Genomic DNA, 16,715 nt, shown 5'->3' with positions numbered 1-16,715 from the left:
CTGTAAATTTCATTCATGAACAATCATTTGTGGAATCTATATCTCAAAATAATCTAAACAATTAATTTTAGTAAGTACTGTTTGAGTGGTTACTTGGAATCCTATTCTGGTATGTAATGGTGAACAAGATATTCAGGATTTTCCCTATGTGGCTTAAAGTTTAGACACAACAAATATGAGATGATGGGAAATTTTCTTTAGCATAGATGGTTATATTACGGGGCCACTAAAAAAAATTTATACTGTTAACTTTATAATTTTCTCTTTTCACTAAGATATATTGGGCACTCTATTTTACATGGATTAAAATAATGTATATTGGGACGGCTCAGCGGTTAAGCATCTGCCTTCGACTCAAGGCGTGATCCTGGAGTTCCAGGATGGAGTCCCACATCGGGCTCCCTTCGTGGAGCCTGCTTCTCCCCCTGCCTATGTCTCTGTCTCTCTCTCTCTGTGTCTCTCATGAATAAATAAATAAAATCGTTAAAAAATAATAACAATAAAATAATGTATATGCTTTAGATCTTTTCCTTTTATAGCATAATACTTCAAAATATCTTTGTTATACTTCATATGCAGAAAAACTGACATGAAAGTGACTTGCTTTTAGGATTTAGAATGAACTTTTCTAACTCATAAGTAGACTTTGTTGATACTTGGTGGAAAGTAATAAAATCTGTTTACCTGTCATTAGTGGTGAATGTGCTATCCAGGCCTATTAATATTCCTAATAAAAGAAGACATATTTCCCTTAAAGTTTTGAAATTCTTATTAAATACTGAGTGGCTGCAAAACAGTATTTAGGTAGTACATGTAAAATAAAAGAAGAGCCATATAGCAGATAACCTCATACTTGCCCACCCAGGATAAGAAAAGGATTGTCATTTTTTTTTTTAAGATTTTATTTATTTATTCATGAGACACAGAGAGAGAGAGAGAGAGAGAGGCAGAGACACAGGCAGAGGGAGAAGCAGGCTCCATGCAGGGAGCCCAATGCGGGACTCGATTCCCGGGTCTCCAGGATCAGGCCCTGGGCTGAAGGCAGCGCTAAACCGCTGAGCCACCCAGGCTGCCCAGGAATGTCATTTTTAAGTCCTGTTGTGCTCTCTGTATCTCCCCTTCTTATCACTTCATAGAGAACCAAGAGTCCAGAATGTTACATTTATCACCCTTTGTTTTTCTTTATGGTTTTATCACATATATCTGCATCTCCAAATGATACATTGTATGGTTTCGCATATTTTTTAACTCTTCTATAAATTTAAATTTTTGGAAATGTATGTAAATTCAGTAATTGTCCTGAAACTTGCTTTTTTCACTTAGTATTATATTCATGAGTTTTAGCCATGTTACTGTGTGTTATTATGTGTGCAAAGCTTATTATTCTCACTGCTGTATTTATTGCATGAATGTTTATTTACCCATTTTACTGATAAAGGACCTTGCTGTTATCTGCCATACAATGTGGTTATGAACTTCCTTGTTTACATCTCCTGGTGCACATGTTTGAGAGTTTCTTTCATGCCTATGCCTTTTTTTTTTTTTTTTTTTTTTAACATTTTATCTATTTATTCATGAGAGACATAGAGAGAGAGAGAGAGGCAGAGACACAAGGCAGAGGGAGAAGCAGGCTCCATGCACGGAGCCTGACGTAGGACTGGATCCTGGGTCTCCCTCCAGGATTAAGCCCTGGGCTGAAGGCAGCACTAAACCTCTGAGCTACCCGGGCTGCCCTCAGGCCTGTGTCTTGATTGGAATTGCTGAGTCCTGGGATATATATGGGCAATTTCAACTTTATTCAATGATGGCAAGTTGTTTTATAGCAATAGTGCTAAGGTACTAGCACTAGCACTAGTGCTAATGTGGTGTATAAGAGTTCTTGGTCTACATTCTTGGCAACCCTTGGCATTAAAGTTTTTTGCCAGTGTAGTAGGTGGGAAAGGCTATCTTCTTATGTTTTTTTTTTTTTTTCACATTTATTTCATTTCATTTTATTTTAAATTCAGTTTACCAACATATAGTATAATATATAACACCCAGTGCTCATCCCAAATGCCCAATCACCCACCCCATCTCCCCATCCTCCTCCCCTTCTGCAACACATCTTATGGTTTTAATTAGCATTTGTCTGACTGCTAACAAGGTCAAGCATCTTTTAATGTGTTTATTGATCATTTATGCTTACTTTCTGGTGAGCTCATTAATATGTTTAAAAAGATATTTTATCCAAGACTTTTAATTGTTTCCAGTGGGTCCAGAGTGTCTCAGCTACCATACATATTGTTAGAAGTGTCCATATCAAAAAAAAAAAAAAAAAAAAAGAAGTGTCCATATCTTCTTTTTAATCTAACTTTATTTTTAATTTAAAATGTAATGTATACTTAGAAAACAAAATAAATCAGAAGAGACTAAGAGTGAATTAGTAAAGATAAAAGCTGAAATTGGCGAAATAAAATCCAAACAAATGGTAGAAAGAATAATAAAGTCTAAATGTTAATTTTAGAAAAAATCTTAATGTAGTTTTGAGATTTAATAATTTCTTAAATAGAAATGCTGTGAGGTAAAAATAAATATTTGAAGGTTTACTTAAATTTCCTTTATACTAAATTTAGTATTTTTGTGGATTTTAAATTTTTGTGGATTTTACATTTTTTATTTAAAATTTTTTGTTGCAGTCCCTTTGTGTATCAGAGTTCAACTTGAGAAGCAGAACCAGTAGGGAGGCAGTGGTGTGTGTGTGTGTGTGTGTGCACGCGTATGCATATATATATGACGCGCACAGATATGTATCTGTGAGATTTATTATAAGGAATTGACAATGTGATTGTGGGTTGGTACTCAGAATGGAAAGATCCCATCACAGACGTGGGCCAAAGTTGTTCTCCACAGATAATCAATAAAGAAAATCACAAACAAGATACAGCTCTGTGGGAGGGGCCAAAGTTGTAGTCCTGCATGAATTTTTTCTTTTTGGGGACAGCTCATCCTTGATTTCAAGGACTTTGGGTTCAGTCAGGCCCACCTGATTATTCAGGATAAATGCCTTCCTTAAATTTAGCTGATTAGGAGTTTTGATTACATTTGCAAAATAGCTTCACAGCAACATCTAAATTATGGTTGATTAACTGGGGGCTGTAGCCTATCTAAGAGGACACATCAGAAAAATTCACTTTGATTCAAGATGGTAAAGCTTGGCCTAAAACTTACATGGGCCAATACTCTAGAATAGCCAAGAAAATTGTGTGAAAGAACAACAGTGAGGAGCTGTTAATAAACAGCATATTGACTGGATTTGTCAAACAGAAGGAGAATCCAGATATAGAAGCTAGGATATATTTGAGAGTTTACTTTATTTTTTAAAGACTTTGTTTATTTATTCATGAGAAACACAGAGAGGCAGAGACACAGGCAGAGGGAAAAGCAGGCTCCCGTGGGGAGCCTGATGCCGGACTCCATCCCAGAACCCTGGGGTCATGCCCTGAGCCACCTGGGTGTCCCTATATTTGAGAATTTAAAACCAAACTCTAGTTACAATTTAACAGAAAGAGGATAGATTATCTAATAAATGATGTTGCCACAAGTGGCTGTGTGGAAGAAAATAAAAGTGGATCCCTATCTTACAGCGTATGCAGAAGTAAATTCCAATTGTATTAAAGCTTGGATCCTCAACTGGGAGTGGTGTTGGAGATCTGGGACTATTTTAGCATGTAACAGTGACTGGATTTAGTGGGTGGGAGCCAGGAATGCCAAAAGCAAACCTGTTGAGAAACACTATTTGAAAGATGTAAATACTGAAAACAACAAAATAACCACCTTGCCAGAAAATCTGGAAGAGTACATGCGGAGTCTAGTGGCAAGGAGGAGCCTGACCAAGACTAAAACTCAGGAAGCTGTGAAAACAGAGTAGGACGTGTTTGAGTATACACAATTTAAATACTTTTATGTGGCAGAAGGTATTATGCCGTCAACAGATAAATGGCAGATCTGGCGAATAACACTTGTAGCCCTGATGACAAAGGGTTCTCGTCTCCTCTACAAGGTGAGCTTAGAAACAGGCAAGGGTATGCAAAGACGTTTTCACAGAAAAGCAGCTCTAGCTGTCCTATAAACATGGAAAAATCTCAAATTCACTAGTAGTTAGGGAAATAAAAATTAAAATAATAAAGTAGTAATGAAATGTCATTTTATACCTGTCAGACTCACAAAAATTAAAGAGAACATTTGTTCTATTTCTTAACTTCTTATATCTGCTTTTTGTAGTTTCTATGCTCTTATTATTGTCACTTTTTAAAACTTTTGTCACCATATTGTCTTTTAGTAAGCATCCTCTTATTTAGTTCTAAGGGAGGTAGTATGCTTACTCTGTGAAGTATGGGCTCTGACTTTGATACTTCCTGTGTGAACCTGCCCAAGGTCACAGAAGCACAGTTTCATTAGCTGAAGCGAAGAAGGTCGATCGACTCTGGCTGCCAGCAATGTAGTTTGTGAAATAGTTTTTGCAAGCTGCTTTTTGATGAACTTTTCTTCCTCAGGAGCGTTTTGATGAAGCAAATGCTGCGTTGGATTCAGCATCAAGACTTACAGAGCAGTTAGATTTAAAGGAAGAACAAATTGAAGAACTTAAAAAACAAAGTAGGTGGTTTTTTTCTTTTCTATTTTTCTCCCTCTGATGCTAGCGTTGAATCAGATGGAGTCTTCTCCTGTGCGTCCACACAGTTGAGTGAGACCAACTTCCCCTGGCTGTGACTTCCGTTTCCATCACCCATGACCAGCTTGATTCAATTTTAATATGGTCTGAGTGAAACCAGAGTTGAAAGTGGGCCCTGGCTATCCAGGTAGTTTTCCTGCATATTGTATTGATTGTCCAGTTGTATTGATTGTCACCCTGTTGACCATCAAGGGAATTGATTCTTATGGTTAGGACTCCTCCGTAATCATTCTGTGTTCATCCTATCTAAGGCAATGGGATATATCAGGGTGTTATTCTCAAGAAATAGAGTAACTTCTTGTGGAATGAACGTCTGGCTATAACTAGCTTTTTATGATTATAGGTGGTGCTCTACCTATAGGCACTCATTATGTGATTGCGTAGTACTTGTAAGATATGAGCCTTGCCAATTCCCTGAGGTGATTCCTATGCTTAGGATTATCACTTGGGCCTCAGGTAATCAGGTGGTTTATAATGCATTGTTGAATCTAACAGCTGACAAAGATTGCAGGTCTCTGTTTAATCTCTGATTTAAAGGCCCCTGGAAGTTGAGCTGTTCTAGAGCTGCATTCAGTAGGCAAATATTTAAGGTGATCCTGGAACCTAGAAGTATACCACCTTTACATAGCTGGGTTGGGTACAGTAAGCACCAAGGCATGTAATTAAAGAATTAAGAAGTGCCACCTAACATAAAATAGAAATTAGAAGTAGGCAAAATTAGGAGGAGATGGCACAGTGGACATGCTGTCAGATGACAGAAACAAGGACTTGAACACTAAAGAGGCAAGCCAGCAGGAAGCACTGAAGCATGGGTACCAACGGACAAACCAGAGGAAGTTGTCCTGAATCTGACAGCAGACCGCAGATGAAAGATTTGTAGGACTACAAAAAACAATAAGGTACATCACGTGAGGTAGGTGTCCTCAAGATAATCTGCTTCTGAGGCAAATAATTGCCCTTACTTGGTCAGACTTGGCCAGCCTTGGAATTCTAACTCTCATGGGGGCGAGAAATGGGCAGCAAGGAAACAATTACATACTGAGTATCGTGGGCTATTTATACTGCATTATGTCTAGTCTTCACAAGCAATTCTAGAGTAGGTTGATAGGAATTTCATTTTATAAGTCAAAGAAACTCAGGTTTGAACTCTGATCTTCTTACCCTTGACCAAAGCTCATGATGTTTCCGTATTACTTTATTTCCATCCTGTCAGGAAAATGGTTACTTATAATCTGACTTGTATTTTGTTCTGTGTATCTCCATCTCCTTTAAATATAGGACAGCATCCTTTATATATTGTGCCTTTATATATTGTGTTGATATGGTTGCTCGTAGGGAGAGGCAGTACTTACTGAGAAAATGCCAGAGCAACTATAGCAATATCTGCAGACATATGGCCAACCCAGAGAAGATACACTGGATACCCAAGGGATTAGCCAGAGAATTGACAGCTTAGGGTAGTGCTAAACTGCTGCAAGTGAAAAGGCAGTATTCTGAGCCAACACATTGGTCTGTGACACCCCATTGCTCTGTGGCATGCTGCTATATGTTTAAGGCCACATCCCTTTTTAGAGACCTACTCGAGTCGTTTCGTGCAGATGATGTTAAGATAAAAAAATTCTGTGACTTACTGTAGTTGGTAAATATTATCAGAGTCCTTGTACTACTTTGTCCTCATTCAGGCGCTCATTTAAACCCCCAGTAGCAGAATATTTCAGATTTAGATTATTATATCTGACGAGGCTTAGGTGGCTTTGGTCCCTATTGATATAAAAAATGACAATTACCATTCAGTGTAAATGCATAGGAACTTTGGACTCATTCTGTGGGGCAAATATTAGGTGCAGGAAACTCTGATTATGCTTACACAACTGGTATTTGAGAGGACAGGCAAGAGGCCAGTGTTGCACAGACAGGAAGGGGAGTAAAGAGACTGTTCTGTTGTGTCTTTAAGTCATTCTTGCCATTTACATTCTTGTTTCTTCTTAACAATCTGTTTTCTTTTATTACCGTAGTGCTTAATACTGCTTTTATATCTGTAAACACAAATGTGATTTTATTTTCTCAAAGCTGCTCTCTTGATTTGGTAATATAAATAAAACCTTGATTGGCTTGGTTGTTTCAAAAGAATCACTGTAGTATATTTTCTTTCATAGATCATTAAGTACTTTAAATGTTGATTGATGTTGTAATACTGTACTTTATTTTTAACACGAAACTTGGCCAGACAGCGAAAATATTTGCCAGGAGAAACAATTTTGAAAAAGACAGATTGGCTTTTGTTGCAAGAAAGTACATGGAGACTTGAGTTATAGAAGCAAAGTATTGTTTTATTTCTAAGCATCTGTACTGATGATTAGTTGATATGGAGTTTCAACATTTAAACAATATTGGGAAACTCTTTAAAAGTGGTATTTTATTCAAATTGCTTAGTTATGTTCTTGCTACTGGAGATGAGATAATTCGTTCTGGTCAAACGTATAAAAAGGGAGATATTACACATAACACCAGTATTAAAGCAATAGATCATTGACGATTTTATTCATTCTTAGAGGACACAATTGTGTATGTACTTGCAACTGCAGTTCTAGGTTCAGGGTATTTACAGGCCTTGTATGAAAAGTATGAAGATACCTTACCAGGCATTAAGTAATTAATGAGAACCGACTACTTGGCCTCATGCTAAATGCTGTGTGAGATAGTAGAGAGGATCCTTTTTTTCAAGGAGCTTAGTGAAGAAAGTAACAGTGTAGATACAGCATAGGTTCACAGTGTAAAACAGTGGCACACAGCAGTGGTCATAAGACAGCACATATTTACTCTCTAAGAATCTCCTTGAGGGTCAGGGCATTCCATGGAAGAAAGCAACTTGAGCAGAGCCCTAAATTAGTAGGGAGATTTTACCCCTAAACTGTAAAGGAAACCCTAAGATCCTATAGGTGCTATATTTTAGTAGATAATGTGGCTGGTAGAAGAAATGTTGCTTTGCTTCCTTCTAGAAATTATTCTTTCAGCATTTTACCTGAAAATATTTTTGTTCAGTATAGTTCCAGAGACTTACTACACACACCATCCTGTATTACTGATTTTTCAAACTTAAGATGCTCATCCTCTGTGGAGCAGATAGGAGGACGTAGTCTTTGAGTCACTGTTTTGAATTGATCAGAGTTCAGAATTTCTGTGGAATTGTCTACATGGGAAAATACACACCTCTGGAAGCCAAGATCATAGCTGAGCCATTAAAAGATACATCATCTTGCTATATTTATGCCCGGATTTGACCTTCTACTTCTTTCACTTGTTCTCTGCCATCATCTTTGAGATAAATTCCTGCTTAAATGAAAATGATGGATAAAGTTGAAATAGAAAGCACAAAATAGTTCTCATTTTGCTAACAATTATTTTATGATACACAAAAGTTAAGTTTTCATAAACAATACAAATTTAGGTTCTAGCATTGCGAGTAACTTTCAGTATATCTGTCAGTATAGAGCTGCACCGGGAAGGGCCCCATAACTGACTTTTATGTTTTTGTTGTTAGTTTTTTAAGACTACCTTTTTAGAGTAGTTTTAGATTTATAACAAAGTTGAGGTACAGACATTTCCCATATAACCCCTTCCCCCCCATTATTAACATCACTCACCAGAATGGTACTTTTTTTTTTTTTTTTTTCCCAACCAAGGATGAACCTGTAGTGACACAAGGTTTTTGGCCCACTTAAAAAAGAAAAAGTTTTTTTTTTTTTTTTTAAAGAAGCTTCGGGGGATGAGCACTGGGTGTTATTCTATATGTTGGCAAATTGAACACCAATAGAAAATAAATTTATAAAAAAAATAAAGAAGGTTTGGTGCCTGCTTTTTAAAAAGTCTCTTAAGTTGAGAATGGAAAATTTTCTTAAGTGTTTTTTTTTTCCTTGAAGAAAATCTAGAAGAACGTATAAAATAAGCCCCAGTAAACCTTCTGTAATATGAAGCATAAAAATATGTTTTAAAACTACAAATATAAAAGAGGTTTAAAATGTTTTTCATGGAACCACTTTTATGGTGCTAGATGGTGGAGTTTTTATTTTAAATAAAGACATTCCGTTTTCCAGGACATGATTTATACAAGAAAACATATAATGTCCTGTTGAACATAGGCCAGAAACATTCCCAGACGCTTTGTTACCCAAACCTTTTGAGGGATTTCTTTATAGATGTTTTTGGCAGAAGTGGTGATTTTAGAGGAAACATATAAGAAATACCAGATGCAGTTTTCTGAATTGCCATAAATGGTTAAAAAAATTATTTGTGATGATATAAACATCTGGGTATACTAGACAATGCCAGGACTTTAGTTAAAAAAAAAAAAAAAGTTTATATCAATTAGGCGAATAACTAAGCCCTTTTTGACTTAATGGTTATTTTTAAATGTGTGTTTTAAAATAAATTACATCGAGATGGGAATGTTTTTGGTTATTGCATTTTGTGTGTTTTCCTTCATATGGACAGAGTAATTCAAAACATAAATCATTTCTTCTTTTTGTCTTTTGTTCCATTTTTCCCAGATATTCTCCCTTCCTGAGGAGAAATCAATCATTCTTTCATGTACATATCAAAAATTCATTGCTTCCTGCTGTGTACCCAGCACTGAAATAGGCACTGGAAATACAAAGGTTGGGGACTGGTACTTTCAGGAGGTTTGTAGTCTGGCAAGGAGGGGAAGAATACATGTAATCACAGATATGTGACTGATACTGTTTCAAACAGAAGGAACAATTCATTCAGCTTGGTGATGGTGATGTGAAGGGTAGTGAAGGCTAGTGAACGGTATACTTGACCTCACTTGAATGATGAATAGGTACAGTGAAGCAGGCAGGGAGTTGGGGGAGAGCATTCTAAATAGATGGAGCAATTCATGTGAATCTATGCAGCTTACTTTGGAAACTGGCTGAAGAGCCAGTGGACTGGGAATGACCAAAGGGAAGGCATAGGTGGAAGTGGATATGTGGTGAAATAAAACTCCTAAGTATGGATCACAAACACAGATTGTAAACTGGGGTCCCAAGTAATAATATAAAAGAACAAATAGGACCAAGTAGAGACAGTGGTGAGTTGGAGTTTCCTTAGGGAGGTAGCAAATTCTTGGCTCCGTCTGACTGTTGCCATGCAGGCCTGTAGGCCTAATGTCAAATCTCCAGATCTTTTAAGAGACGTTGGAAATGTAGACTTCTTTGTGAAATATTCCAATTTTTTATGTGATACCAAATTAAAACATCCCGTGCAGGCTGAAAAAACATTTCTTTGGGCCAAATTTAGTCGGTGCCGTTTACAACAGGGAGCTTTCAGAAATGAGTTGAGGGTCAGCCTGTAAGCCTAGAAAACCCTTTTGTCATTATTTTCTGTAGTAATGATGATATTCAGTAAGTTGCAAAATTATTACAGTGGGTTTACTTTTCTCAAAATTGCAGCCCTTTCTTTTGGGATATAACTGGTCTGTGTGAACCTTTTAAAATTAAATATGTAATTTGATTCACAGTATTCAGTGGTTTGTTTTGATATGGCAAAATGCAGTACAAATGATCTGAATTCATAGGAAAGGATTGAGAGAGGAGGGTAGAGAGGGAAAATAAATTTGATCTAGTTAAAGATATTTATGTAAAACCTCATTTAAATATACATAGTAACTCTAATTTAATTGTACAAATAATCCAGGAGACCTCAATGTTGCTATTTCAATGTAGTCAGATTCTGACCTAGTGAAATTCAAATTAATGAGCTTATATTGTATTAATAAATTTTTTTCCTATGAGTTCATTGCTAGGAAGTGGAATTTCAAAAATTACTTTTCATTCATCAATTAATAATTATAATTATGGAATAAGAAAGCACTCACCATGTACTTTAAATCTTAAAATTCTATATGGTTGAAACGGGTTGAGAGAAATTAAAAGACAAAGCAGATGCCATTCATTATCTTTTAACTTCAAATGTTAAATATAAGATACCTTTTTTAAAAAAATTTTTTTTTCCTTAGAGAGAGAGAGAGAGAGTACACAAATGGAGGGGAGAGGCAGAGAGGGAGGGAGAAGCAGACTCCCTTGCTGAGCAGGAAACCTGATGTGGGGCTCAATCCCAGGACTGTGGGATCATGACCTGAGCTGAAGGCAGATGCTTAACCTACTGAGCCACCCAGGTGTCCCTATTAAAATGCCTTTAAAAACTATTATTTGGTGTTTATAAAGAAAGTGATGTTGTTGAAATTCTGTGATAAAAAGACTAATTTGCAACCTTTGCTTTGATTATATTTAATTAAATGAAGAGGCTAGGTTTCCTCATTGGATTTAATGTATTAAGATTCACATTTTTTAGGTAACTAGTACAAGTAAGACACTAGATCCAGTTTATTTGCCAGCATATCTATAAATGAAATCATCTTTCTAACATTTTTTCTTCCTTCTCTTGGCTCCTTTGCCATGGTTCATAAAGAAGACAAGACAAAATGGAGGCAAAATCATCAGAGTTAATATTAACTAAAGTGATTCCTTATTGGTATTGGTTAGGGGTAGATTAAAAGATTAATTCTTGAATTATTTTAGAAATCAGATGAGTGAGTGCTAATGCTTAATATAGCACTTCACTGTTTAGAAAAGTCACATTTAATCAGTAGATTCAAAATACTTTGATATTAAGCATATTTTGCAAAATAGGCTACAACATCTGGCCCTGGTGAAAGAACCGTGGTTCATATCCAAGTCTTGTTATGGGACCGTGATTCATATGCAGGTCTTCTGACCCTCAAGTCCCGTTCCAGTCACCTTTGTTTTCTCTGTCAGGTGACTGTTAAATAAATCTGACTTGAGTCTTGTCCAAGGGAGCTAAGTCATGCAATAGCCAAATGACTTTGTAAAGAGTGTGACTTAATTTTATAATGTACTCTGAAGACAGTATTATAGTGCAGTGTCACTAATCACAAATAAAATGTAAAGTTATGATGGACTTATTTGTTGTAGTCAGTTACATTTTATGTTCAATTTTGAGTGTAAATCAAGTGATGAAGACCACAGTGTCATCTCTAGGCATTACAGAGAAGAGGCTGTGAGATGGCAGGTTTTTAGGATGGCATGTGTCTAGAGTAACTCTTCCCCTAAGCTAAACTAAATCTCAGTTGCTTTATTGTTCAACTTTAAAGCGTATCCCCTAGCCTTTTCTTTTCTTTTTTTAACTTCCAAAGAATTATTTTGGCCTGCTAGATTATTTCACAGGGATATTATATTTGGCTTAAAACCCATTTCTGAATAACCGTTATTTTGTCTGCCCATATAAATACAGTTTTGATTTCAAATTGTGGTTTGAATTAGTGTTCAATTTTTGTGGAGAAATATTCAGGATCTCTGATGGGAGGAAAATAAGGGTGCCTAGAGAAAAAGAGAAGTCCATAGGGATCTTTGAAGTCAGTGTTTGACTTTTTTTCCTAAATCTTTCCTAGTTAATACCATTCTTCCAAGCCCTCACCCCAAATTCTGAGGGATTTTTTTGTAGACTCAAATATCAGAATATGTTTAAACTACTGCTTGAATTTGAAACAGCCCTCTGCATGCATGCAGGATATGCAGAGTTATCAATTTTCTATCACATTAATTTAGGACTAACTTGTATTCAGATGAGTTTAAGAAAATTTTCCCTGTTATTTTGGCCATTAGGATGCTTTCACCCCACCTTTCAGAACAGAGATTTTAATCAAAATTATACTAATATCAATAAATTTTCATCAAGAAAATATCTTTGATTTGAACTTAATTTTTTTTTTATTTTTTTTTGAACTTAATTTTTAAAAATAATTTGTTTTTCTTATTTTGAGAGAGAGAGAGGAAGGAAGTAGGGGGAAGGGCAGAGGTATAGCATCTCAAGCGGAGACTCCCTGCTGAGCACAAAGCCCGCTGTGGAGCCAGATGCAGGATTCAATCCCAGGACCCCAAGATCATGTCCTGAGCTGAGATCAAGAGTTGGACCCTTAACTGACTCAGCCACCCAGCACCCCTTGACTTCAACTTTATTAAGACAGATTTCTTGATCTGTTTTTTTATAGAGCAAAGTTAAATTTTTCTAATTTATTTTATTAAAATTTTAATCAAAGCAAAATCAACTCTTTGCTCTATGAATTTTTCTCTGACAATGTCTATCATTCAGTTTTATCTTTCGTTTTTTTTTAGTAATAGAGAGTATACTGTAGTGGTACTGGTTATGCTCCAAAGCAGTGCTAGCCAATACAAATATAATGCAAGCCACATGTATAATTTAACTAATGTTTAGTAGCCATGTTAAAAAGACACAGGTGAGGTTAATTTTAAGTAACATTTTATATAGGCCAATATACAGAATATTATTTTCTTATATAATTGATATAAAAATCATTAATTTTAGAAGAAAGTAAATAGGAGAAGGGAAATCTGAGAGAAAGAGAAGGTGGAGTTAAATTTGACCTTTTTCTCTACTACCTCTCCATAGTGGGGGAGGATGAAACAGAAGACTGTGCCCATTGTTACTCTGGCTCTTAACTGTAGTTCATGAGTGGGATTGGTTAATTCAGAACATCAGCAGGAGATTAATTTACCTGATATTCTTCCTCTGAATAATTGCGAATTCTATTTACATTCAGAATATAGTACTAGAAATGGCCCAAATAGCACCATGTAGTGCTCATAGTATATAGGTGCACATTAAGAACCTAAAATGTCTTTTACTGACTCAGACTTTAATAGTAATCTTGTTCTCTCTCTCTTTTTTTTTAATGTCCAAGTTTAAATTCCTTGCTGGAAAGACAGGAAAGGAAATGTTTGTAGTAGATTTTCCGAATACAAACCTTGCTTTTATAGTATGGTTATGGCAACCATCTCTATTTTGGTAAAGTTAGCCTATTATATGAATTACATTTTGCAACTTAGATCTTTTGCAATTTAGAAGAACCAGAAACCATTACAAACAGTTAAACTGAACATTTTTGTATATACATTTGGTACTTTAAATCAGAATATTAGGCATTGTGCAAGGCAGATTGAAACATAAAGCAGATGAATCTGTCCTAATCTGTAGGGTTTAGAGAAAATTTGAGGAAGTGATCTATGAGCTTTGATGTGAAGGTGAATAGGAGTTAATAAACAGTCCTGATGGAAAAGAGCTCTTCAGGTGAAGAAAAAACATCTGCAGAAGTCTTGCAGTAGGGATTGAGAGTCCAGAAATAAACCAAACATTTTTTGATCATTTGGTTTTCAACAAAGGTGCCAAAGGAATAGTTTCTTCAGCATATGGTGCGGAAACAACTGGATATCTACATGCATAAGAATGAAATTGATCCCTTACCTCACACCATGCATGAAAATTAACTCAAAATGGACTTGCACTTTAGAGTTAAAATTATAAAACTCTTAGAAGTATACACAGGAGTAAATCTTTGTGTTGTTGAATTAAGCATTGATTCCTTTGATGTGACTCTAAAAGCACAAACAAAAGAAAAAATAAGTTGGACTTCATCAAAATTGAAAACTCTTGTACTTTAAAGGATAGCATCAAGAAAGCAAAATGACATCCCATGGAATGGGAGAAAATATTTGTGAGTCCTGTATCTGACAAGAGGACTTGTATCCAGCTACCACCAGGAAAATGCAGCATAATTCAAAGAGTAGTTTTGTGGAAAGAGGTCAGAATATAGTGTTTGGATTGGAGTGCTCCTTGATTTGAAAAGTAGAGCTCTGCTACAGAGCAATCTCTTCATTTCTTTCAGAAACAAACTTGTAATCTCGCTTTGATAAGCATCTCCTTCAGCTCAAACTATCTATTTCTGAGGTGACAGGTATCAAAGCTTCATGGGTCTGGCTCAGAGTTCCTTCGTCTGGGAATCCTTGGCCCCGTGGTACATTCAGATTTGTGAACAGGGTATCTACTGTTGTAATTCTAGACCTTGCCTGTAGTACTGCTTGGATTCCAGCCGTTCCACCAAGATTTTACAGATTTGCTTCCTTTTTAAATAAGAATTATAAAATAAAATAGTTCAGCATTCTTCTGAATTAGTCATAATAAGCTATAGTTATCTTGTTTAGTATATTAGAACCAGTGATCTGATTTGTGTTTTGCAACCTATATACCTCAGAATAATTTGTCCTGTGAGCTGCATCTGGAGCCATGCTCTTAGTTGTATTAAACACTCTTCTTACCTCACCAAAAATCAAAGTCCAGCCAGGAAAATGGAAAAAGGAAAATCTAAAATTGTCCTTTCCATTTCTCCCCAGAGTGGCTCTGGAAATGTTTTGTGTAAGGAAGCAGTGGTGAAAATTTTCTTTTTTGCTATTAAGTTTCTGAAGAGAATGAAACCCCTTTTTGGTTTTTAAATTTTCTACTAAAGAATTGAATCCTTTCTGGGGATAAACTGTGTGAATCAATGCATATCTAGCTGTTAGGTTATTTCTATACCAGAAAGCCCAGTTCCCTGAATCAAAGAAGAGATGGAAGTAATTCAGTATTACTAATTAGAATAAGTGTGTGTGTGTGTGTGTGTGTGTGTGTGTGTGTGTGTGTGTGTATACACACATATACACAAAATTTGCAGGAAAGATGTTATAAATCTCATATATTCATCCAGGCTATTTTAATCAGTTAATGACTGTCTTTATTCACTCTTTATTCACATGTTTTTAAAACAGATGAACTCCGACAAGAAATGCTGGATGATGTACAAAAGAAATTGATGAACTTAGTAAACAGCACAGAAGGAAAAGTGGACAAGTATGCTTTGCCTTTTAACTTTTATGAATTTTATGGAGATTACCTTTATGGTAAAAACAGGTTCTACATGTAGGTGTTCATACGTGATTTTTGAAAAAGCCTTTTCTTGTATGGTGATGAGGTATAGGTTGTTTTTATGAGGAGTCAGTAGAATAACTTCTCTTGGTTTTTAAATGGATTTTTCCCAGCTCAAATTCTTTTTCTTAAAACCATATGGATGAGTTAAAACATCACCATAATATGAAGGACTTAGAAAATAAAAAGTTTTATTCTTAGCATTCTTTTTTAGCTCTCCTTAAATGAACATACCTTGTTTAAATATATTAGGTCTGAAACCTAGGTATATATGTAACATATAATTAATATTTTAAAGATTTAGATATTATTAATGAATTTTTAATAAAATGTGAGTAGGGAAGTATAAGCATACCTGTGAAGCACAAGAGCTGTCCTCACCATTTGAGATGAGGAGGGAGACATCAGGAGAATCTTAGGGCAGAACCCAGACAGACACTGAGTGAGAGTCACCAAGTACCATCTCAGCTGATCGATGTGGTTGGAGAAAGTGAGTGGGTGATAAGTGATGTTTACTTTAAAAGGTATTTAAAGGTATTTATTTAAAAGGTTTTTAGATTATTTGAGTCTCTTTGATGAGACTTGTCAAGAGTTTTTTTTTTAAGTACTTCGAAATATTTTATTGTTTAGTGTTTTTTTGTTAACTTATTTAAGTCTTATCAAATACGTGTATGTTTAGTGTTTATTGTGTGGATACACTAAATATGAGGATGACTATTGAGCTACCTTGAGCTGTTCCTGCCTTTATTTTCAGAGTCCTAATGAGAAACCTCTTCATTGGACATTTCCACACACCAAAGCATCAGCGCCACGAGGTGTTACGATTAATGGGAAGCATCCTTGGTATCAAGAGGGAGGAAATGGAACAGGTAACTGGACGACAGAGAACCATTTTGAATACATTTATAACTCCAACAGTGTCATTATATAAAATTGTCTTTTACTCTCTATTATACGTTTCCTTTTTCTTAGTAATGTGGAAATAGAACAGTTGACACTACTGTTCAAAGAGGTGAATATGTTCAATTTGTATAATACTCATTTTGTCACTAATAAGCCATCTTTCCTATTAGAATGTTGAAATTTTGAGACATCTCCACTTGGATTTGAGATAGTACTTGAGATTTGTAGCTTCTCTCAGTAGGAAACATTTACTAGGAATTGGACTTGAAAA

General features: G+C 35.7%; 1 protein-coding gene across 3 annotated transcripts in view; it reads left to right on the top strand.

Moving 5' to 3' along the window:
* TRIP11 (thyroid hormone receptor interactor 11) overlaps positions 1–16,715 on the top strand; it is a 66,413-nt gene that overhangs the window by 42,355 nt on the left and 7,343 nt on the right. For 2 of the 3 annotated variants that reach the window (XM_077908514.1, XM_077908513.1), the window contains exons 16-18: positions 4,533–4,632; positions 15,385–15,466; positions 16,296–16,410. In XM_077908514.1, the coding sequence (XP_077764640.1) occupies positions 4,533–4,632; positions 15,385–15,466; positions 16,296–16,410 (297 nt within the window). Of the gene's footprint in view, positions 1–275; positions 1,476–4,532; positions 4,633–15,384; positions 15,467–16,295; positions 16,411–16,715 lie in introns of those variants that run through there. The other variant, XM_077908515.1, reaches the window with a different exon arrangement.

This window comes from Canis aureus, chromosome 9 (genome assembly GCF_053574225.1).
Source record: "Canis aureus isolate CA01 chromosome 9, VMU_Caureus_v.1.0, whole genome shotgun sequence".
Taxonomy (NCBI): domain Eukaryota; kingdom Metazoa; phylum Chordata; class Mammalia; order Carnivora; family Canidae; genus Canis; species Canis aureus.
This window is presented reverse-complemented; position numbering and strand designations above follow the sequence as displayed.